The following is a 24,584-nucleotide window of genomic DNA, read 5'->3' as shown; positions in this document are numbered from 1 at the left end:
CAGGGATGGGATGTTGAGACTCCTGCCGGCCTCTGAAGCCGTGGCTTTTGCTCCGACCGATTTTGGGGAAATCGGTGCCCTTCTGGAACCACAAAGACCAGAATCCCACTGGGATCAGATGGCCTCCCTGCTGGAACCACGAAGAGCAGGATTCCACTGGGATCTGATGGCCTCCCCGCCGGGCTTCCCAAGCGGCCACCCTCAGTTCCGAAAAGGGCAAGGGTTTCCCGGAGTGAAAATTGCAGGCATCTAACTCCTCTCTATTGCTCAGCAGCTCCTTGCCAGAATCCTCCCGGACCGGCTATAAAGTATTGTTAAACCAGAATCCATTCGGGGCACAGTAAATGTGATCTTTCCCATACACCACCTAGAGCAGAACTGTGGTGTTTTCAACTTTTAAAAAGAAGAGTTTGGTATCATCAAACCCGGGCGCTGGCAGCAAGCAACTCTGCATGGGTGCCCTGGGTTCACCCAGACCGCAAGTTTTCTATGTGAAGGCACAGTCAGCATTGAAGGTGTCTTATTTGACCCTTTATCAATCAATCGATAGCATTTATTGAGCATTTACTATGTGCAGAGCACTATTCCAAATGCTTGATAGAGTACGGTACGACTGAGTCGATAGATACGATTACTGCCCAAGGAGCTTACGGCCTAGGGGGAGAGAGGCATTTAATTAAATTCCTCCATCGTCACTGGAGTAGAGAAGCAGCATGGCATCGTGGAAAAAGCGCGGCCCTCGTAATGGGCGGCGAACATATTCGCTAATTCTGTTGTAGTGTACTCTCCCAAGCGCTTAGTACCGTACTCCGCACATAGTAAGCACTCTATAAATATCATCGATCGATCGATTGACCTCGGAGTCAGAGGACGTGGGTCCTAATCCCGAGTCCGCCAACTGCCTGCTGTGTGACCTTGGATAAGTTGCTTAACTTCTCTCTGTGCCTCAGCTTCCTCACGACGCCTGTTCTTCCTCCCACCGTGAGCCCCATGAGGGTCAGGGACCAGAACCAACCTGATTATCTTGTGTTTATCCCAGTGCTTAGTATAGTCCTTGGCCACAGTAAACACTTAATAAGTACCACAATTAGGTACCAAAATTAAAGATCTGAGTAGTAGGGTTGATCCTGTTCAGTCTGTTGGAGGATGCTGGGCATAAAAGGCTAGGTGCTGACCACTGGACTCTGAAGGCGTATACCCAAGGCATATACACGATTTTGAATCTGCAGTCCACACAGAATAAGCACACTAGGAACACCTAAGGCAAAGGCTTTTAGCCACAGCCAGTACCATTTGCAGCGACAAGCAATGTGGCCTAGTGGAATGAGTTTGGGCCTAGGAGTCAGAAAAACTGGGTTCTAATCCTGGCTCTGCCACTTATCTGTTGTGTGAGCTTGGACAAGTTACTTGACTTCTCTGCACCTCAGTGTAAAATGGGGATTACAAGTGTGAGCCCTATTTGGGACAGGGACTATGTCCAACCTGATTAGCTTTTGTTTATAACCCAGTGCTTAGAACGGTGCTTGACACAGAGTAAGCACTTAAATACCATCATTATCATTATTATTACAGTGGGGGGCTGCAAGCGAAAAGGTCAAACCCCACCTCAAACAACGTGGCCCGGCTGAGGGCTTGGCCGCCGGACCCTGGCAACTGGCCTTCGGGAATGTGGCCGGAGAGGAGAGTTGTTTGGACAGAGGGTTTAAGAGTGCGAAAGGCACACTAGTATACATGAACCCAGTGCCAGGGGCCACGAATGCCCACGGCCAAGGTTGATCTTGAGGCGAGTCCAGCTCTGTGACTCGGATCTGGCTCCCTGCCGCTCCTCCCATCTCCGCCCTGGAACCCCAAGCCCTCACCCGCCCCTCTTTCCCACCGGATTTCCCTCTCCAAAGAAGGAGCTGATCCACGGCCGCGACGATGGTTTATTTCATACATAGAGGGGAGGGGGTGCGGGGGCCAGTGGTATTGCTGTCTGAGTTTGTCAGTCTGTGGTGGGGGGGCCATGGGCTGGTGGTATTACTGTCAGGGGGTGTTGTGGGGCTGGGGGGTGGGCCAGGAGTGTCACTGTCTGGGGCTGTCAGGGTCGGGGGCAGTGGGGAAAGGGGGCTACAGGGTTATGCCCCTCCCCTTTTCTGTGTAGGGCACCCCAAACCGTCATGGGAAGGGAACTGGGGGGGTGGGAGGGGGAAATGCTGCCCCTAGCCTGGTAACTAGAGAGGACTGGGCCAGTCTGGGAGCCCAGGGCTAGCGTAAGTCTTTGCCTGTCACTGCTCATGCTTCCCAAGAGAGGATCAACCCATTTCTCTCCCACTGCTCACTCCTCGACACCGGGGAGGGGGGAATGGGGCGGGGTAAGGGGCCGGGGCCCCTAAACCAGGTCCACCGGGACTCAGGTGGGGTACTCCGACCCCTTCTGCCCCACGCACTGGTTGTGGGGTTAACCCAGCCAGGGTGTTGGGGGAGGGAGTGAGGGGTCGGTTGGGGAGCCAGAGCCCGCGCCCTGACTGGGGTTCGGGGGAGTGTGAAGCTCGCACATTCGTGTAAAAAAATAAAACCACATCAGCAGCTGGGGCCGGGCCCAGGCACGGGAGGTACCGGGAGGCCCCGCCTGGATGGCGGGGGGGAAAGGTGACAGGGGCCAGGCCCACCCTGAACCCCAACAGAAGGGCAGCAGCCTTGCAGGACCCCCATCCCCCGGGGCCCAGCCCTAGCAGCCCCCTTTCCCCCCAGGCCCAACCCTGCAGCCCCCCACCCCCCAGGCCCAGTCCTGCAGCCCTGGAGCACAGGAACCAAATAAATAAAGTGCAGCTGTGAGGGGAGTAGAGAGAGGACAGGAACTCAGGGGCGAGGACCTGGTAGGGAGTGGGGCTGGCCAGAGGGAAGCTGCGTGGAGAGGAGAAGGGGAGAGGAGTGAGAAGAAAGGAGATGGCTGGGAAGGACTGTGGCCCAGGGAGGGAGGGGCAGGGGGCTCTGGAGAGGGGCCAGGGTGGAAGCTGGAGATTGGGGGGATGACCCTGCCTGGGGACTCCCACCTCTGTTACCTGCCCCCCGCCCCCGGCCAACATTCACTGCCGCCCAGCCAAGGCCCAGGACAGGGGCAGGCTCTAAGGGGGAGGGGTGGGCGAAGAGAGGGAGAGCGGGAAGGGGGCCGAGCCCCAGATCAGGCCCGTCCTGTCCAGCGAGGGGTCCCGCGGCCCATCCCTCTGTTCGTGTGAGCCCCGGGCTGGGCGGCCCCCGCTACTGGAGGTAGCGATAGGCCTTGAAGCAGTGGTTGCCGGCGTCGGCCACCACCACGTGTCCGTCTGAGGTGAGGGCCAGGCCCTGGGGCCCGTACAGCGGCTCCCCCGTGGTGTTGATGTACGACAGGAAGGAACCCGATCCGTCAAACACCTGCCGTGGGAGGGAGGGCTGGAGAGGGGGCACCCGCCACATCCACCCCCGCGCACCCCAGTGCAACCCTCCTCGTCCCGGCTCTTCCCCCCACGTGGATCCCCTTCCCACCCCCCGCAGTCCCTTGACGTCCCACACAGCCCAGCTGCCCCGTCGCGGCCCCGGACCTGGATGCGGCTGTTGCCCCAGTCGGCCACGATGATGTTGCCGTTGGAGTCCACGGCCACGCCGGTTGGCGCGTTGAACTGCCCGTTGCCCTCGCCGTGGGAGCCGAACTTGAAGAGGAACTCTCCGTCGGCGCTGTACACCTGGGGGCGGGGACCGAGCGTTGGACCCTCTAGACCCCCGTCCCGCCTCTGGCCTGGAACGCCCTCCCTCCTCGTATCCGACAGACAATTACTCTCTCGCCCCTGCAGGACCTTATTGAAGGCTTGCTCCCTTCCTTCATCCGCCCCCATCAAACCCCACAGCAGTTATCTACGTAACTGTAATGTATTTATTTACATTAATGTCCATTTCCCTCCCTAGTCTGTAAGCTGGTTGTGGGCAGGGAATGTGTCTGTTTATTGTTATATCGTACTCTCCCAAGGCCTCAGTACAGTGCTCTGCACACAGTAAGCGCTCGATAATTTCGATTGAATGAATGACCCAGCACCCCCAGCCCCCTTAACAGCCGGTCCCCAGACCCCCGCCGAGCCCAGGGTTCCCCCACCTCCACCTTAACCCGGCCCTGCCTCCGGGTCGCAGTTGCCTGGGAGGGGGATGGGGCTGGAGGGAGACGGTCAGGATTTCCAGGACTCTGGCCTGGCTTGGGAAAGGCTGGCGGCGGCAGGGGGGAAAAGGCAGAGGGGGAACTAGATTAGTGTTGGAAGGGCTGGAGATGGGTCACGGAGACCCGGGGGGCTGGGGGTGGGCTCGGGGCGGAATAGGGCAGTGGGAGCCAGGGCACTGGGGGGTGGGGGCTGGGAGCCACTCACCTTCACAGAGTGGTTGTGGAAGTCAGTCACCACAATCTCATTCTTGTTATTGACGGCCACAAAGTGAGGACCTGAGATGGAGAGGAAGGGGGAGTTGGAGGAGAGGTGCCTTCGATGCCCCATCGAGGAGGATGCAGGCCACCGAGGCGCCACTCAACGCCAATGGAAACCCTGAGGGACCATCCGCGGGGGATCCCGGGGCGGGGCAGACGGGATCTTCAGGCGGGGGTTTTAAGAGGAGACGGGAGGCGGGGAGAGGTTGGCGACCCCAGGTATGTACCTGCGAAGTGCTTGTCCGTGGCCCCGCGGCCCCCGAAGCGACTGACCAGCTTGCCGTTGGGTTGGAAGGTGAAGACGCAGCAGGCCTTGTTGTCCACCACGATGATGTGGCCGTTGCGGTCCACGGCCACGCCCTTGGGGCCCATCAGCCGCCCCGCCCCGATCTTGCTCTGTGGGGCCGGGAGGGCGGTGACCCCCGGCCCCGGCCCCGACCCACCTCCAACCCGCCCCGACTCCAGGCCCCGACTCTCCCCTCACCCATCCCGGCCCCGGCAACCCGGCCTCGCCAATCCAAGCAGGCCAAGGTTTGGGTGGGATGATCCGGGGGAAACCGGGGGGACTGGAGGCGGGCGGTGGTGGAAGGGGTATGGGGTCACAAAGAGTCGGGGGAATGGGGCACAAGGCATAAATGGGGGGCAGGGAGGCATAATGACCCTAGGGCCTGGGGAGAGAGGGAGGAGGTTGAGGGGGATTGGTCTTGGGAAGGGCAGACCCCAGGAAAGGGGAAATGAAACTCCCCTAGACTGCAAGCTTGTTGTGGGCAGGGAACGTGTCTGTTTAAAAATAATAATAATAATTGTGGTATTTGCTAAGCCCTTATTATGCACTAAGTACTGGGGTACACCAAAGTAACCAGATTGGATACAGTCCCTGGCCGACACGGGACTCACAGTTTTAATCCCCATTTTACAGATGAGGTAACTGAGGCAAAAGTGGCCAAGTGGCAGAGCGGTATTAATAATGATGGCATTTAAGTGCTTACTATGTGCAAAGCACCGTTCTAAGCGCTGGGGGGGGGATACGAGGTAATCAGGTTGTCCCACGTAGGGCTCACAGTCTTAATCCCCATTTGACAGATGAGGTAAGTGAGGTACAGAGAAATGAGGTGACTTGCCCAAAGTCACACGGCTGACAAGCGGCGGAGCCGGGATTAGAACCCATAACCTCTGACTTCCACACCTGTGCTCTTCCCACTGAGTGAAGATCTCCTACTCCCAAGTCGGTACTCTTACCATTAGGCCACACCGCTTCTCTGTTTATTGTTGCCTTGTACTCTCCCAAGTGTTTAGTACAGTGCTTTGCACACAGTAAGCACTCGATAAAAACCGTTGAATGAATATGATTTAATGAATGAATGAATGACATTGCGGGCAAATGGGATGGAGGCAAGGGATGGGAACAGGGGGTGGGAGGGGACACGGGGCGGGAGAGGGGGCTGCTCTCTCACCTTGAACTTGCCCTCGGGAGAGAAGATGCTGACCCAGCGGTTGTCGTAGTCGGCCACGATGATGTCACCGTTAGTGTCCACCGTGACGCCCGTGGGACGCTGCAGTTGTCCCGGGGAGCGCCCCCGCACCCCAAAACGTAGCTTGAACTGCCCCTCATTGGAGAACACCTGTCGGCGGGAGGGGCCGGTTGGAGAAGGGAAAGGGCGTCCTGGTGGGGGCTGAGGGGACGGGGGAATTGGGGCCAAGCCAGGTTAGGGACCAGGGACCCGGGCCCGGGGTCACTCACACAGCAGGACCCTCTCGACCCACCCCCAGGGGGAGGAAATTATGCCCTCTGCCTCCACCCAAGGCCAGCGGGAGTCCATCCAGAGAGCTTCCTACCCCACTCTCGCCCCTCTCCGCCAGCCCTGGGGGATGAGGGTCCCTATGGCCCCCACGGAAGCGACTGGGGTAGGCCACCCCGGCCCCCACGGCCCCGGAGCCGCCCGCCCTCGGCCCCAGCCTGGCAGTCGAGGGCGAAATGAGCCCCGCTGGGGTGGCGGGAGGCCCACGCGCAGCAGGGGAGATCCGGCCGCTTGCCGGGCCGCGGGTGAGCAGGCCAGAGGCCCAGCACGCCGGGGTTCAGCACGCAGGAGGCCCACCGCCCCAGAGGGCGTTCACCAAGTCCGCAGAGGCCTCGGGCCCTAGGACGGGGCTGGGAGCCAGGGAAGAGGGGCGAAGCCCTATGACCTGGTGGTTAGAGCCGGGGTCCGGGAGTCAAAAAAATCTGGGTTTTGGGGGGTTTTTTTGTGGTATTTGTTAAGCGCTTACTATGTGCAAAGCACTATTCTAAGCGCTGGGGGGGATACAAGGTGATCAGGTTGTCCCACGTGGGGCTCACATTCTTAATCCCCATTTTACAGATGAGGTAACTGAGGCACAGAGAAGTGACCTGCCCAAAGTCACACAGCTGGCAAGCGGCGGAGCGGGGATTCGAACCCATGACCTCTGACTCCCAAGCCCGGGCTCTTTCCACTGAGCCACGCTGCTTCTAACCCTGACTCCGCCACTTGCCTGCTGTGGGACCTTGGCCAAGTCACTTCACTTCCCTGGATCTCAGTCATCTGTAAAATGGGGATGAAGACTGGGAGCCCCGTGTAGGAGAGTGAGAAGCAGCGAGGCTTAGTGGAAAGAGCCCGGGCTTGGGAGTCAGAGGTCGTGGGTTCTAATCCCGGCTCCACCGCTTGTCAGCTGTGTGACTTTGGGCAAGTCACTTAACTGCGCTTTGCCTCAGTTCCCTCATGTGTAAAATGGGGATGAAGACTGTGAGCCCCACAGCGTGGCTCAGTGGAAAGAGCCCGGGCTTGGGAGTCAGAGGTCATGGGTTCTAATCCCTGCTCCACTGCTTATCAGCTGACTTTGGGCAAGTCACTTAACTTCTCTGTACCTCAGTTACCTCATTTGTAAAATGGGGATTAAAACCGTGAGCCCCATGTGGGACAGCCTGATCACCTTGTATCCCCCCAGCGCTTAGAACAGTGCTTGGCCCATAGTAAGCGCTTAACAAATGCCATTATTATTACCTTGCAACTACCCCAGCACTTAGCATAGCCAAGCACATAGTAAGTACTTAACAAATACCATCATCATCATCATCTCACCCCCTCTTCAAGAAAAAACTCTTTCACGTCTAATTCCACCTTACCTATAATTGATTCTAACATAGTAATAATAATAACTGCGGTATTGGTTAAACTAGGTGCCAAGCACTGTACTAACCGCTGGGGTGGATATGAGCAAATTGGTTTGGACACAGTCCCTCTCTCGCATGGGGCTCCCGGTCTCACTCCCCCTTTTCCAGATGAGGTAACTGAGGCACAGAGAAGTTAAATAACCTGCCCAAGGTCACACAGCAGAAAGTGGAGGAGCCAGAATTAGAACCCAGGTCCTTCTGGCTCCAAAGACCCTTGCTCTGTCCGCTGGATCACAGTGCTTCTCACGTGCTTACTATGGGCTGGGGACTTAAGCGCAGGGGTGGATGTAAACTAATCAGGTTGGGCACCGACCATTTCCCACGTGGGACTCACAGTCTTAATCCCCCTTGTACAGAAGAGGTAGGTGAGGCCCAGAGTAGTTAAGTGACTTGCCCAAGGTCACACAGCAGCCGGAATCGGAAACCCGGTGCTCTGATTCCCGGACCCGTGCTCTTTCCCCTAGGCCACGCTGCTTCTCACTGGCTCTCGAGAGTCTGAAGAGGCAGCAGTGGCGTCAGGCAGGGACTCTGAAGTTCTCCGTCGCTCCCGAGCCAGCGGACTGATTGGAGAACCGCGACGGATGGGGCTCGTTTCTGCCTGGAAAAATGACTCAGAGAGAGCCGGGGGGTCACCCGGGCGGCCGGTGACTCGGTCATTAGCAGGCATCCAAGTGGCGCGGGTTAACGGAAAGAGCCCGGGCTTGGGAGTCAGAGGTCGTGAGTTCTAATTCCAGCTCTGCCACCTGTCAGCTGTGTGACTTTAGGCAAGTCGCTTCACTTCTAGGTGTCACAGTTATCTCTTCTGCAAATGGGAATGAAGACTGAGAGCCCCACGTGGGACAACCTGATGACCTTGTATCTATCCCAGCGCTTAGAACAGTGCTTGGCACATAGGAAGCGCTTAACAAATACCATGATTATTATTATCCAAGTTCATCCTCTGTCCCAACGCCCGCCTCTGGACCCTCCCTCGTCCAGGACCCCTCCCACGGTGGACTCTCTCGTGAAGACAGCCGTCCCAAGGGTCTGGACCGATTCTCCCCACTGTCTGCCCCCCGCCCTGGTCCCCCTGAGAAGCAGCGTGGCTTAGTGGAAAGAGCCCAGGCTTGGGAGTCAGAGGACATGGGTTCTAATCCTGGTTCCGCCGCTTGACTGCTGTGTGACCTTGGGCAAGACACTTAACTTCTCTTTGCCTCAGTTACCTCATCTATAAAATGGGATGAAGACTGTGAGCCTCACATGGGACAACCTGATTACCTTGTATCCCCCCATCGCTTAGTAATATTGCTGGTATTTGTTAAGCGCTTACTATGTGCAGAGCACTGTTTTAAGCGCAGGGGTAGACACAGGGGAATCAGGTTGTCCCACGTGGGGCTCACAGTCTTAATCCCCATTTTACAGATGAGGTAACTGAGGCCCAGAGAAGTGAAGTGACTTGCCCACAGTCACACAGCTGACAAGTGGCAGAGCTGGGATTCGAACTCATGACTTCTGACTCCAAAGCCCATGCTCTTTCCACTGAGCCACGTAGTACAGTGCTTGGCACCCAGGAAGCACTCAATAAATACCATAATTATTATTATTTTTAGTCTGTAAGTTTGTATGGGCAGGGAACATGACTGCTAATTCTGTTATACTGGACTCTCCCAAGCATTTAGTACAGTGTTCTGTACATGGTAAGCCCTCGATAAGTACAAATGATTGACTGATTATTATTAATATATATTGTTATATTATTGCATATTATTATATTGTATTATATTATTAATATATAATAATGCTTTTGTTAAGCACTTTTTATGTGCTAGGCACTTTTCATTCATTCAATAGTATTTATTGAGCGCTTACTATGTGCAGAGCACTGTACTAAGCGCTTGGAATGTACAATTCGGCAACAAATTAGGCACTATACTAAGTCCTGAACTAGATTCAAGCTAACTGGGTTGGACGTAGTCCATGTCCCACTTGGGGCTCACACTCTTAATCCCATTTTACAGATGAGGCAACTGAGGCCCAGAGAAGTTAAATAATCATTTGGTATTTGTTAAGCGCTTACTATGTGCCAAGCACTGTTCTAAGCTCTGAGTAGATACAAGGTAACCAGGTTGCCCCACGTGGACCCACAGTTTTAATCCCCATTTTTCAGATGAGGTAACCGAGGCACAGAGAAGTTAAGTGACTTGCCCAAAGTCACACAGCTGATAAGTGGCGGAGTGGGAATTAGAACCCAAGACCTCTGACTCCGAGTCTCATGCTCTATCCACTACACCATGATTGGTCTGATTGCAGCGACAGGATGGCCGGCAGGGAGTAATAATAATAATAATGTCGGTATTTGTCAACCGCTTACTATGTGCAGAGCACTGTTTGAAGCACCGGGGGAGATACAGGGTCATCAGGTTGTCCCACGTTTTACTGATGGGGTAACTGAGGCACAGAGAAGTTAAGTGACTTGCCCACAGTCACACAGCTGACAAGTAGCAGAGTATGAGAGTCCAGGCTGACAGTGATTCTAAAAATGGGCAGGATGGGGGAAGGGGAATACCATCGGCCCAAATGGTATCTGGGTTGCTGATCTTGCCCAGGAAGTGAGCTTCAGAAGTTCTGAGGTGGTGAGCTCCTTATGGGAAGGGAACGTGTCTGCTAATTCTGTGGTACTGTACTCGCACATAGCAAGCGCTCAAGCAAGGCCACCGTTCGATTGGTAAGTTTAGAAATAACACTTCTTCACCCGATAGGTATTGGGCAGAGAGAATTCATTCCTGTAGGAATAATAATCATGGCATTTGTTAAGCACTTAATAATAATGCTGGTATTTGTTAAGCGCTTACTATGTGCAGTGCACTGTTCTAAGCGCTGAGGTAGATACAGGGAAATCAAGTTGTCCCCCATGAGGCTCACAGTTAATCCCCATTTTACAGATGAGGGAATTTAGGCCCAGAGAAGTTAAGTGACTTGCCCAGTCACACAGCTGATAAGTGGCGGAGGTGCCAGGCACTGTACTAAGCGCTGGAGTGGACACAAGCAAATCGGGGCGGACACAGTCCTAGTTCCCCATGGGGCTCACAGTCTTAATCCCCATTTTATAGATGAGGTAACTGAGGCACAGGGAACTGAAGTGACCTACCCAAGGTCAACCAGCAGACCAGTGGCAGAGCCAGGATGAGAATCGATGACCTTCTGCCTCCCACGCCCATGCTCTAACCACTGAACCGTGCTGCTTGGGGGTGGAAAACATCGGCGTGTGAAGACGGGGTCCCCATTTTCAACTCTGGAGGAAGCGACATCCCGGCCAGAGGCAGCACCGGCAGGGTTTGGGCCTACCTATCGCCAACTAAATCCTCCCGACTGATGACGGGGGAAGTTCTCTTTATCTCTCTGCCCGATCCCTCCCTCTAGATCTAGAATACGCAAGAGAGGGCGTAAGAATACCAAGAGGTCGTGGCCATCTCCGGCATCGGGGAGAAGTGCGAGGAGGTTGAAAAGAAACGGTTGTGGTATTTCACCTCTCCCACTGGGCGGGCTGCCGACGAACATCTTTAACCACACACTCCCAAAGTCACAGTTTGGCTTCACACCTCTAGACTGCAAGCTTGTTGTGGGCAGGGAACACGTCTTCCAACTCTGTTGGACTGTACTCTCCCAAGCTCTTAGTCCCGTTCTCAGCACGCGGTAAGCGCTCGATCAATACCACTGATCGACCGGTTGATTGAATGGCATGCGGTGCCGCAACTTGGATCTTTGTTTCAAATAGGAGCGAGAGAAATGCAAGGCACATCAAGACCTCCATATTGCCCTCCTATACTATAAAAAAATATATATTCACATCAAGACCTCCATACTTCCCTCCTACACTATAAAAAATATATATTTGCTATCACTAGACCTCCATACTGCCCTCCTATACTATAAAAAAAAATTTGCTATCACTAGTAATAACTGCGGTATTTATTAAACTCTTAGTATGTGCCCAAGACTGGACTAAGTGCTGGGGTAGAATCAATTTAATCAGGTTGACGGGAAACAGCACGGTCTAGCGGAAAGAGCACGGGCCTGGGAGTCAGATGACCTGCTCTGCCACTAGTCTGCTGTGTGACCTTGGGCAAGTCACTTAACTTCTCTGTGCCTCAGTTACCTCAGCTGTAAAATGGGGATGAAGACTGTGAGCCCCATGTGGGACATGGATTATGTCCAACCGGACTAGCTTGAATCACTCCACAGCTTAGTACAGTGCCTGGTATATAGTAAGTGCTTAACAAATACCATTTAAACAAGCATCAGACAACAGTCCTTGTCCCCCACAAGGGGCTCACAGCCTAAAAGGGAGGGAGAACAGGAATTGAATCCCCATTTTATAGATGAGGAATTGAAGGTAGGGAGAAGTTAAGAGAAGGTCACACAGCAGGTAAATATCAGGACTGGGACAAGAATGCAGGATTAGAATCAATAATCAGTAAAGGTTTTGCTTTTTTAAATGGTATTTTTTTAAGTGCTTACTATGTGCCAGGCAGCGAACTAAACACTAGGGTAGATATAAATTAATCAAATTGGACACAGTCTATGTTCTACACGGTGGTCACAGTCTTAATCCCCATTTTACACATCAGATAACTGAGGCACAGAGAAGTCGAGTGTCTTGCCCTAGGTCACACAGCAGACAAGGGGGCAGAGGAGGAATTAAAACTCAGGTCCTCCTAACTTCAAGGCCTGTGCTCTATCCACTAGGCCATGCTGCTTCTTTAGGTTCTGGAAACTACAAAACCTGGACTGATCTAAAGTTACCCCACAGTAGTAAAGGTGACCATGTCTAGCCCTTCCCCACCCCAGTGGTTTGAAGCTAGATTGGGGCCAGGATTATTCAATTTATGGCAAGCAGTGTGGCCTAGAGGAAAGCACCCGGACCTGGGAGTCAGAGGACCTGGGTTCTAATCCCAGCTCCCTACTTGTCTGCTGTGTGAGATCTTGGGCAAGTCATTTAACTTCTCTGTGCCTCAGTTCCCTTCTCTACAACACGGACATTCAATACCTGTTCTCCTTCCTACTTAGAATGTGAGTCACACGTGGGACTTCATTCACTCATTCATTCAATAATATTTATTGAGCGCTTAAGCAGCGTGGCTCAGTGGAAAGAGCACGGGCTTTGGAGTCAGGGCTCATGAGTTCGAATCCCAGCTCTGCCACTTGTCGGCTGTGTGACTGTGGACAAGTCACTTAACTTCTCTGTGCCTCAGTTCCCTCATCTGTAAAATGGGGATGAAGACTGTGAGCCCCACGTGGGACAACCTGATTCCCCTATGTCCAGCCCAGCGCTTAGAACAGTGCTCGGCACATAGTAAGCACTTAACAAATACCAACATTATTATTACTATGTGCAGAGCACTGTACTAAGCACTTGGAATGGCTTGATTACCTTGTATCACCCCAGCCCTTACTACAGTGCTTAGCAGATAGTAAGCACTTAACAAATACCACTATTGTACTTATTATTATCATCATCAATATTATTCCACACAGTCACAGGTCAGCCAGCAATAAGGAACTCGGAATCTGGTGTTAGGCAACATATTTCGTCCGCTGGAAAATTCTTGGACTCCAAAGTTTCTGAGCATCGTCAGAATCAGTCATTTGGGTGCAGTATTAGACACGCTGATGACAGCTCTGAAGCCATGCACATGGGAAGACCCGCCAAGGACTCTCAGTCAGCCCCGAGCCTCAGACTTGAAGCAACCTGGCCTGGTGGAAAGAGCACGGGCCCGGAAATCAGAGGACCTGGGTTCTAATACCGGCTCCGCCACTTGTCTGCTGTGTGACCTTGAGCAAGTCACTTAATTCCTCCCCCAAGGTGACCCCGGGGTACCCACCATCTCAAGATTAAATGCTATCTCGTGACCCTCGAGCCAGCAGGAGGGACTCAGAGGTGCGGGTGGGATAACGCCCCCACAACCCAAACCTCTAGATTGACAGCCCAAGCCGGGAATATAGATGGTGTCCCTCACGCCCGTGCCAATCTAATTAGGTATGGAGGAGCGGGGAGGGCAGGGATTGGATAAACTGAGGCCAGAAGCTGGAATGCCCTAGGAGTACAGGTGATGAATACCCGCAGCCTCTGACCTTCTGCGTAGCGGATCGAGACTTATAGCAGCTGGCCGCGGGTCACCTCTGCCCACAGGGTGAGATGCCCGCTCTGCCTGCACCAAGTGAGGAGCCGTGGGATGGGGGAGTGTTCCGTCCCACTGAACGCTCGTGGAGCTGAAGCCAGGCGCTTCGACAGGGGTGTGTAACGCATAAGTGGATTCCTCCCAAGTGGGAAGTGTATGTGGGCGAGAGCTAGCCTCCTCAACACGTGCAAACAAACCATAAGTGAATTCCTCCTGGGGGGGACCTGGGGGTTCTGCCACGCGCGAGTAACATCTAAGTATATTCCTCCCGTTAGGGAATCTCTAATATCATTAAATAATCATATTCCTCCCGAAAGGGAAATTCAATTCGCCGCGTCCAAAGTGATCATATAATTCAATTCACCTCGCAGAAGAAATTTTGTATTAAACTCAGGCTTTCTGTCCCCGGTCTCTGTCTCTCCCTCTCTCTGCACCGATTCCCGAAGGAACCCATTCCCGGGAGACGAGTGACAGCGCCTCAGTGGTCTCATCTGTAAAATGGAGATTCAGTACCTGTTCTCCCTCCCGTTTAGTCCCTAAGCCCCATACGAGACAAGGACCGTGTCTATTATCTTTTTCTTCCCATGTGCTTAGTACAATGCTTGGCACAGAGAAGGGAAGCAATGCTGCCTAGTGGTTAGAGCACGGGCGCGGGAGTCAGAAGGACTCGGGTGCTAATCCCAGATCCGCCTCTTGTCGGCTTTGTGAACTGGGGCAAGTCACTTAACTTCTCTGAGCCTCGGTTACCTCATCTGTAAAATGGGGATTAAGACTGTGAGCTCCATGTGGGAGATGGACCGTGTCCAATCAGACTGGCTTGTATCTACCCCAGCACCTAGTAGAGTGCCTGGCGCATAGCGAGCACTTAATAAATACCATAAAAAAGTAGTAAGCGCTTAACAAACCCCACAATCATCACTGATTGGCAATCAGCCTAAAGACATCTAAAGTCACGCGCTAGAAATCGGCATCGGCAACAGAGCTGAAAGCCGTTGAATTCCGCTGCCCAAAGATGCACTGATAGACAAAGAAATGGAGGATCAAATGAAGAAGACTGTCACATCCTCTGGTGGACCGGCAGACAGAGGTTGAACCTAGGGGGATGGAATGTTCTAGACCACACATGGATCTAAAGAACAGATGCGATATCCAGTTCTTTAAAAAGTTGAGAGGAACCTGCCCCAGAGGAAATCACTGACTTCTTGATTAGATCCAGCAGTGCTTCCTGTCAACTAAGCCGGATAGGCTCACCAATAGGAAATTCCTGGGGTGTGACCGTCCCAGCGGCAACAAAGCCATACCCATCAGGATACCCACGTGTGAAGAGATCAAGGACAGCGGGACGTGGGCCAGCGGTGACCGCAAGCAGGGAAGGTCGGTGTAGTGGTTGACATCAGCCCAACCTCAGGCTCCGGGTCGAGGGTGTGGACCGCGGGGAGCCAGGGGGGTTGGACAGTCCAGCCCGGAGGGTGGCAGTCAGATGGGTGGGGATGGCAACTCCCGGGCTGTGAGCCAGAAACAGTGACCGGGGCTCCCAAGATGGGTCGTGGCCGCAACTCGAAAGGCAGGGGTTCCCGGGAGCAGGACGAGGGAGGGAAAGTGGGGGGCACACTGGTCTTTTCCACAAATTCGGCCTGAGGGATTTCATCTTGGACAGAAGCAGCAGCCGGATGGCTCCCTCTCTCTCTCTGGGCAGGCTGTCTCTGCCCCCAAGGATGGTCTAAGCCCGGCTGACCGCTTTCCCCTCAGTTCCGGGTCCGAGGAAGGACAGAACTAATGACTCCTGCTCCCAGGAGCCGGAAGCAGCTGAAGAACACCCGAAAGTGCAAGCACACGAAGGGGATCGAGCCAGGCTTGGTGGGGGGGGTCCCGTGGGCAGGGGACAGGAGGATCGGGGGGACAGAAGGGAAGCTTTGCCGTGATAAAACTGACCACGGGGAAGCCGGGGGGAGAGGGGAGGGTCTTACCTGGATACATTGGTTGTTGCTGTCGGCCACCACGATGCGGCCACTGCTGGCGGTGGAGATGCCCTGCAGGTTGGTGAACTCGCCCTTCTCCCGTCCTCGGCTGCCTGTGGGAGCCGTTCAGTTCAGCTCAGTTCAGCTCAGGAGGATGCCTGTCCCCCCGATCACCCTGGAGATCCTGGCCCCGGCTCCAGGCTCCCCGAGGCAGGGTCCGCTCCCGCTCTGGGCTCGGCCAGGCTCGTGCCAACTTCCAGAAGGAGGCAGGGGTGAGGGGCAGAGCCAGGTACGATGCCTTTGGGCGCAAAGGGGCTGCACAAGATTCCAAGAACCCACAAATCTATGGGGCCATGCAACTGTGGTGACCTCCGCTGCAGGTCACGGGGTCCCCTAGCCGGAGAACCCCTCAGTGGGGAGGGGTGGAGGAGGCCTGGTATTGGGCCCCCTCCTATTCTGGCTGGAGTAAAGCCATTGTCTCTGTGGTCCAGGCTGTCCCGCTTGTTGGTCTGGTTGTCACCCCCACCGTCCCGCTTGTTGGCCTGGTTGTCACCCCCACCGTCCTCTGGGTGTGCAACTTGCCCACTGGCCCACGCCCACCTCACCCACTCTCCGGCCCGCCACCCCCCAGCTCCCTGCCATCACCAACGCAGTAGATGAGCTCGTCCTAGATGGGTTTCTCCTTCCTCCTCCGGTTGTGCCACCCTCCTCCAGCCCGCGGTACCCACCTCGCCCGCTCCCCGGCCTGCCGCCCCCCAGCTCCCTGCCCTCACCAACGCGGAAGATGAGCTCGTCCTCGATGGGGTTCTCCTTCCTCTTGCCCCCGGCGCTGTACATGGAGCTGGGGCGGCGTACAGCCTTCTGGCGCACGTGGCCGCCCGCGCCCCCGGGAGACTTGACGCGGCGCTTGACGTCATCCGGGGACGGAGGCAGGTCCCCGGGCCGCAGAGCCCGCACACGGAAGGGGCTGCCGCCCAGGGGCTGCCCGTACAGCAGCACCGAGAGGAGCAGCTCCCCCTCGGCCCGCGCCGTGTACACCAGCTCGTAGGTGCCGTTCTTGTGGTCCAGCACCTCGGGGTCCACCCGGGCCCCGTCCGGCCCCGTCAGCTCCGCCCGCAGCTCCGCGCTGCCCGTGCGCACCAGCTGCCCGTCCTTGTCCTTGGTGGTGATGGTCAGCGAGGCCGGCTGGCCCACCACCGCCTGGCGCAGGCCCTCGCCCGTGGCCACGGTCTGGTGGGCCGTGGCGCTGGTGGTCACCAGGGAGCCCAGGTTCAGGATGGAACGGCGCAGCCCGTCCGTGTCCAGCAGCAGGTCCAGCTGCCCGTTCTCGTGCGGCCGCTCGGGGAAGTCCTGCCCGGCCAGGGCCCCCAGGCGCTCCCCCATCTGCTTCCGCACCAGCAGCACCTCCGTCTCCGAGCCCAGGCGCAGGGCCTGCTCCGCGAAGCTGCAGCTGCTGCCGATGTGCTCCTGGCCTTGGCGCAGGGTGTCCAGCTGGGCCTGCAGCACCTGTGGGGGGCGGGGAGGGAGGGGGCGGGACAGGGAGCGGCCGAGGCCAGGGGCGGGGGACACGGAGGAGGTGGGAGCGGCGATGGGATGGAGGGGGAGTAGGGCAAGCGGGGAGACGCCAGTAGGAGCCAAGGGAGGAGTTGGAGGGGAGAAACACAGAGACCGAGGGGACGATGAGTTCAGAAGGGACAAGGGGACACAGGGGGAGGGGGAGAGAGGGGCACATACCCAGAGACAAAGGGGGCGGTGGCTGGGGGCAAGGTGGGGGCAGAGAAGGATCTGGGGATCACAGCGGACCCCGGACTGGTTCCGGGCAGCCCCATCGCGGGGTACGGTCTTCCCCAGGACTGCCTAGAGCCCCCGGGGACTCGGCACTCCCACCGAGGGACTCGCCGGCCCGCGGACGGTCCCTCTGCCTCAGTGTCCCCCAAGGAGAGGGCAGGAGGGTGGACTGTCAGTAGATGGGCTGTAGGGGATCGAGGGATGGGGAAAACGGGCTGGGGGTCGGGAGCTGGGAGATGAGCCGGTGGCTCCCCGGGATAGGGGGATGAGGAACGGGGTGGGGGTGTCGGGCTCGGGGCTGCCGGGGGCCGGGGCTCTCCGGGGTCCTGGGGCTCACCTTCTGCTTGGCCCCACAGATGGCCTCCAGGTCCCGCACCAAGGCCCCCTTGCGCTGCTGCAGAGCCTGCTCCAGCTCCTCGAAGGCCCCGCTGATCTCGGCCACGGCCTCGTTCTTCCGCTCCACCAGCTGCTGGCTGATCTCCTCCACCAGGGCGATGGCGGCTGCCAGCTGGGGGAGCCTGGGGGCGAGGGGGCACAGAGATGTCACCGAGGACCCCGACCACCCCCCCAGAAGGAACAGGGTTGGGAGGCCGGGGGTCTCTGGAAGTGGAGGGTGGAAAGGGGTGGGGCTTCTAGGAGAGAGTAAGGGGGTCGGGCCTGGGGCAGGAAAGACGGGCTGCCAATGTTAGCGGACCAGAAAGATCGGATCTGGGGTCTCCTCATCCCCGCTCAACCTCTCGGGTCTGGCGGGAGACCTGGGTGACGGAGGCTGAGACTCCGGCCCAAACAGCTGCGGGGCAAACAGCTGGAGACCGGAGGAGAGGGGCCGTGGGTGGGGATCTAAGAATAATAATAATAATGATAATAGTAATTGTCTTCAGCCTCAGGCTCGTACCAACCAGGAATTTCCTAGACCGGGCACTCTGTCTAATTATAATTATTACTGTCCCAAGTGCCCGGTCTAGGGAATTCCGATCCCAGGACCCGTGACATAAATAATAAAAATAATAATAATAATTGTGGTATGCGTTAAGCTCTTAATACGTACCGGGCAGTATACTAAGCACTAGGGTAAATACAAGGTAATTGAGTTGGACTCGGTCCCTGTCCCACATAGGACTCGTAGTCCTAATCCTCATTTTACAGGGATTGGAACCCAGGTTCTTCTGACTCCCAGGCCCGTGCTCTACCCACTAGACCGTGCTGAGGATAGGCATACCCCAGGAACTCTCTGCCTCTCCCCACAAATCCACTTGCTCTCCAAGATATCCCCCCGGCCCCTTAGGGGAGCAGAGAACTTTTGGAACAGGTAATAATAATATTTTTCAGTGCTCACTATGAGCCACGTACTCTTAGATCCAAGATAATAATAATAATAGTGATGATGATGTTTTTTGTTAAGAGCTTATTATGGGCCAAGCACTGTTCTAACCACTGGGGTAGATACAGGGTCATCAGGTTGTCCCACGTGGGGTTCACTGTCTTAATATCCATTTTACAGATGAGGTAACTGAGGCACAGAGAAGTGAAGTAACTTGCCCAAAGTCTCACAGCAGATAAGCGGTGGATCCGGGATTAGAACCCACAACCTCTGACTCCCAAGCCCGTGCTCTTTCCACTAAGCCACATGGCTTCTTTAATCAGGTCGGACCCAGTCCCTGTCCCACGTGGATTAAATAGGAGGGCGAACGGGTATTTAATGTCCCATTTTAGAGATTAAGAAACTGAGGAACAAAGAAGCTGAGTGACTTGCCCTAAGTCACACATCAGACAATTAGCAGAGCTGGGATAAGAACCCAGGTCCTCTGTAATCCAGGGCCGTGCTCTTTCCACTAGGCCACCCTGCTTCTCCATGGCTGTAGGCAAACAGCGGCTTCATGCCCGCCACAGCTGAAGATCTGGGAGCGAGGGAGGTGGTCCCAGCCCTCGGCAGCGTGTGCTGGGGATCATCCTACCCAAGGGACCTTGGGCAAGTCACTTAACTTGTCTGGGCCTCAGTTACCCCATCTGTAAAAACGGGGATTAAAAAATGGGAGCCCCACGTGGGACAATCTGATTACCCTGTACCTACCCCGGTGCTTAGAATGGGGCTCGGCACATAGTGAGTGCTTAAGAAATACCATCATTATTATTCTTCTGGCCCTGTTATCCTATCCTATCCCACCTTGACGACTTTATCAGCCTTCTTGCTGACCTCCCCTGCCTCCTGCCTCTCTCCACTCCAGTCCATTCTTCATTCTGTTGCTTGGATCATTTTTCTACAGAAAATGTTCTCCACTCCTCAAGAAATCCCAGTGATTGTTCATCCACTTCTGCATCAAACAAAAACTCCTCACCGTCAGCACTCCATCACCTTGTCCCCTCTTACCTCACCTTGCTCCCTCCTACCTCACCTCGCTACTCTCCTACTCCAACCCAGCTCGCGCACTTCACTCCCCTTACGCCAACCTTCTCACTGTACCCTCCTCTCGTCTATCTCGCCGCCGACCTGTCGCCCACACCCCGCCTCTGGCCTGGAACGCCCTCCCTCTTCATATCCGACAATCACTCTCCCCACTTTCCAAGCCTTATTGAAGGCACATTTCCTTCAAGAGGCCTTTCCTGACATAGCCCTTCTTTCCTCTTCTCCCACTCCCTTCTGCATCACCTTGCCTTGCTCCCTATAATAATTTCGGTATTTGTTAAGTGCTTATTTTGTGCTAAGCCCTTTACTAAGTGCTGGGGTGGATACAAGTAAATCTGGTTGGACGTGGGACTCAAAGTCTCAACCATCCCCATTTTAGAGGTTTTACAGGTTTATTCATCCCCCCTCCCAGCCCCACGGCACTTTTGTACATACCGGTATTTATACTAGTTTTGTCTCCCCCTCTAGAATGAAAACTTGTTGTGGGCAGGGAACGTGTCTGTTATGTTCTCTCCTAAGCAGTTAGTATAGTAAGCGCTCAATAAATACGACTGGCTGGCTGACTGACCCTGTTGTATCCTTCTGGAATGGGATAAGAGCCAAGCACCGTCCTGACTCCACAGAGAAATTCTACCTGGCTTTGTCCCCCGTCCCCACTTCGATTCCGCGGGGCCGATGTACCCCTCGCAGTTCTACTGCCCCTCCGGAAGCCCCCCACTCCCCCTCGGGTGGCAAGAACCTCTCGGCCTGCTACTGTGCCAGACCCTGCTACCATGCTATGCTCTGGAAACACATCTTCAATAGAACACCCTGAACCCAGTAGGCCTTCAGCACAGTGCCATGCATACGACGCCTCTACACACAAGAGAGAAGCAGTGTGGTCTGGAGGGAAGAGCACGGGTCTGGGAGACAGAGGACCTGGGTTCTGATCCCACGTACCTGCTGTGACGTTGGGCCAGTCCCTTCTCTGTGCCTCAATTCCCTCTCCTGCAAAATGGGGATTCAATACTTGTTCTTGCTCCTACTTGTAAGCCCCATGTGGGACCTGTTTATCTCGTATCTACCCCAGTGCTGAGTACAGCGCTTGATATAGAGTAAGCACTTAAATATCACAATCGTTTTTATTATTGTTATTATTACCATTATTATTACTGTTCCAATAAGTCTACATGACAGTACTCTGCCCACAGTAGATAATTACTATTATTATGTAATTATAATAACGAGATGCAATACAGTGCTCTCTTCCCAATAGACCACAATACAGTGCTCCACCCACGATGCTCTGCGTACAGGAGGCACTCAGTACAGTGCTCTATACCCAGTGTTCAGTCCATAAAAGTCATTCAATGCAGTCCTTATACAGAAATCGCCCAGGACAGTGCTAGAGCCCCAGAAATCGCCCGCTACAGTAGTAGCCCACCAAAGTCACCAACTGAAGTGACTCGACCCAGAGGTCAGCCAATACAGTGCTCGGCCCACAGAGGTCACCCACTACAGTGCTCAGCCTCAGAGGTCCCTCAGCACAGTGCTCCGCTATTGCCAGATTCTCAGGGTCGCTGTCAGGTGGCTTCGGTGACCTTCGAGCTGACCGGGGTGGGTGGGGGTTGGGATGGCCAGTGGGAGAGAGGGGAGCTGGGCCTGCTTCAGCACCGGGTTCCCCCAGAAGAATGGCCAGGCTTTGGACCTCCCAGGATGGCGGCGGGACTCTCTGGGTCCTCGGGGTCGGTGGTCCCAGCCCTCGCCCGGGGTCCGGGGAGGCTACCCACCCCCGTACCGGCTGCGCACTGCGTCGAGCTGTCGTTGGAGGGCGCCTTTGTGCTGCTCCACCACGTCGCGCAGGGGCACGGTGCGGTGCTCCTGGTGCTCCCCGGCCCGGCATTCCCCGCACATGGCCGTCTCGCAGGCCTCACAGTAGAACTCCATCGTCTGCGGGGGACCGGAGCGGGGCATCGGAGGGGGCGTCGGGGAGGTCCGTCAGCGGGGGGCGTCAACGGCGGGGTGGGGGAAGAGTGACACCAGGGGGCATCATCGGGGGGCGTCAATGGGGCCGACAGTGGGGAACGTGGGGAGGGAGAGTTTGGGGGGAGCAGAAGGGGGGCACAAGAGGGACTGCCAATGGGAGTCGTCGGCGAGGGGCACCTCGTCTTCATTCCTACACCCTTTCCCGCCCTTCCCCAGCCCCCCATAATAACGATGATGACGACGATGGCATTTGTTAAGCGCTTACTACGTACAAAGCACTGTTCTAAGCACTGGGGAGGATACAAGGTGATCAGGTTGTCCGACGTGGGGCTCACAGTCTTAATGCTCATTTACCGGATGAGGTAAGTGAGGCACAGAGAAGTTAAATGACTTGCCCAAAGTCACACAGCTGACAGCCGGCGGAGCCGGGATACACCCCCACAAGGTTCACACAAAGAGTCCCAACCCCCTACCTGCCCGCCATTCATTCCTTCAATAGGATTTATTGAGCGTTTGCAGAGCACCGTACTAAGTGCTTGGAAAGTACAATACGGCAATAAAGAGACCTTGTATCTACCCCAAATAGACCTACCTTGTATCTACCCCAGCGCTTAGAACAGTGCTGGGCACATAGTGAGCACTTAATAAATGCCATCATCATCGTTATCATTATTAGTATTATTAGAGACAGTCCCTGCCCACAACGGGCTTACAGTCTAGATGCGGGGGAGACAGACATCGATACAAGGCCCGGCCTACCTTGCCCTCGTGGTTGGGGCAGGAGAGCGGGCGTCCAGCCACGGCACTGAGCGGGTGGGGGGCGGCGGGGTCGCGGCCCCCCTCGGGCGTCCGCTGCAGGACTTCCATGAGGTTGCTGATGAAGAAGTTGTTCTGCAGGGCGGAGACCCCCTGCTCGGGCAGGATGGAGGTCTGGCGGCACACCGGGCATGACAGCGAGAGGCTCTGTGCCGGGATGTAGTTCTGCAGGCACCTGGCGGGCAGGGGGCAGGGGCAGGGGAGGGCAGAGGGAACGCTGGATCAGAGGCCTCGGAGGTGGGGGGCTGGGGGCGGAGGGGGGTCGGCTCCCTCCCGGGACCCGTCGACTCTCCCCGGGAGGGCGGGCCCATCCCCTCCGGCCATCGCCCGGTCTTTCTGAAAGACCCCCCGGTCCCCCACCCCCCTCGCCCCCTCCTCACCTCTCACAGAAGGTGTGCAGGCAAGGCAGCACCTTGGGACAGTGGTACCGGTCCAGGCAGATGCTGCAGATCAGGAACTGCTTGTCGATCTGCCGCACCACGGGGCTGGCACTGCCCTCCCGCTTGGCCATGGTGCCTGCTGTTCTCCCTGCCCTGCCGGAGGAAGAGGCCAAGGAGAGAGGGCCAGGGGACCGGTGAGGCTCGGAGGGGCGAGGGGGGAGGGGGCCGGGGGGGTGGGGTTAGGCCAGGCCGGACCAGGCCGGACCGAGCCGGACAGGATCGGACCTGGCCCGGCCAGGATGGCCCGACTGGGCCTGCAGGGGGGAAGGGGCCTGGGCGGCGGTGGAGGAGGAGGGGCCGGGAGATTTGGGGGATATGGGGGCGCTGGGGGGAGGGGCGGTGGAAAATGGGGGCGACGGGAGTGGGAGTGGGGGGAAAATGGGATGGGGGCGTTGGGGACCTCAGGGTGGGGGCTGAATGGGGTTAGGAGGCCCTGTTTTGGGGGGAGAGGGGGAGTCGTGGAGGCTGGGAATAGGGAGGGGCTGGGAGTCTGTGGAGGGAAGGGGCTGTGAGGGCGGGGGATCGGGGGGCGTGGGGGGGAGGTGGGGGCCGTGGGGAATGGGGGGAGACGGGAGGGCCGGGGCAGGGAGGCGGAGCGCAGGAGACAAGGCCCGGGGTGGGGGAGATGGGGAAGGGGATGGGGACGGGAAAGGGGACGAGGATGGGGAAAGGGGATGGGGAAAGGGGATGGGGATGAGGGAAGGGATGGGGAGAGGGGAAACGAATAGGGAAGGGGATGGGAATGGAGAAGAGGATGGGAACGGAGAAGAGGATGGGAAGAGGAAAGGAGAAGGGGATGAGTTGGGGAAAGGGAAGGGGATGGAGATGGGAATGGAGAAAGGGAAGGGGATGAGAAAGGGGCTGGGGAAAGGAGCGGGTGTGGGCAGCCGGGAGGGACTCCGAGCGGAGGCCGGGGTGGAGCCGGGGAAGGAGTAGGGGGCGTCTGGGCGGGGGGCCGGGGGTGGGTCCGGGCCCCCCGGCCCCCTCGGGGACACTGACCGGGACCGGAGGGCGGGCGGTCAGCGGGGCCGAGGGCTCGGCGGGGCCATTGTCCGGAGGCCGGGCCGGGCCGGGCCGGGCCGGACCGGGCGGGCCGGAGGAGCCGAGCAGGAGCGGAGGGAATGGGGCGGAGGGAGAGGGGCGGGACCGGCCGCGGCTCCTCCCCTTCCCCCACCGCCCCTTCCCCTTCTCCTTCCCCTTCCTGCTGCGGGAATGCGGCCCCCGCCGGACACCGCCCCGGCCCGAGCCGGGGAAACTGAGGCCCCGGGGGAGGGAAGGCTGGGAGGAACGAGGAGGGGGCTCTTTAGGCGTCGACTGTGGGCCAGCCGCCGTTCGAAGCCAAGGGCACTTGGAGAAGGGGGAGCTGAGATGACCCCGATGCGGAGCTGTCCGGCTCGAACCCAGGACCCGGAGCTGGAAGGCCTCCTGGGGCTCGGCCGACCCGG

The 24,584-nt window shown here is 56.7% G+C and overlaps 1 protein-coding gene across 1 annotated transcript; it reads right to left on the bottom strand.

Annotated features, from left to right (window-relative positions):
* Window positions 1-1,907: 1,907 nt before the first annotated feature.
* TRIM3 (tripartite motif containing 3) lies at window positions 1,908-24,206 on the bottom strand. Its single transcript, XM_029058168.1, has 12 exons — window positions 24,139-24,206; window positions 23,080-23,232; window positions 22,643-22,874; window positions 21,696-21,847; window positions 17,852-18,032; window positions 16,500-17,232; window positions 15,736-15,839; window positions 5,878-6,045; window positions 4,651-4,819; window positions 4,371-4,441; window positions 3,561-3,701; window positions 1,908-3,393 (listed from the first exon to the last, which is right to left on the bottom strand). The coding sequence occupies exons 2-12, from the start codon at window positions 23,208-23,210 to the stop codon at window positions 3,241-3,243; spliced, it is 2,235 nt and encodes a 744-aa protein (XP_028914001.1). The 5' UTR covers window positions 23,211-23,232; window positions 24,139-24,206; the 3' UTR covers window positions 1,908-3,240.
* Window positions 24,207-24,584: the final 378 nt, after the last annotated feature.

Source organism: Ornithorhynchus anatinus, chromosome 2 (assembly GCF_004115215.2).
Source record: "Ornithorhynchus anatinus isolate Pmale09 chromosome 2, mOrnAna1.pri.v4, whole genome shotgun sequence".
Classification (NCBI taxonomy): domain Eukaryota; kingdom Metazoa; phylum Chordata; class Mammalia; order Monotremata; family Ornithorhynchidae; genus Ornithorhynchus; species Ornithorhynchus anatinus.
The sequence above is the reverse complement of the archived record's forward strand: the minus strand, read 5'-3'. Positions and strand labels throughout refer to the sequence as shown.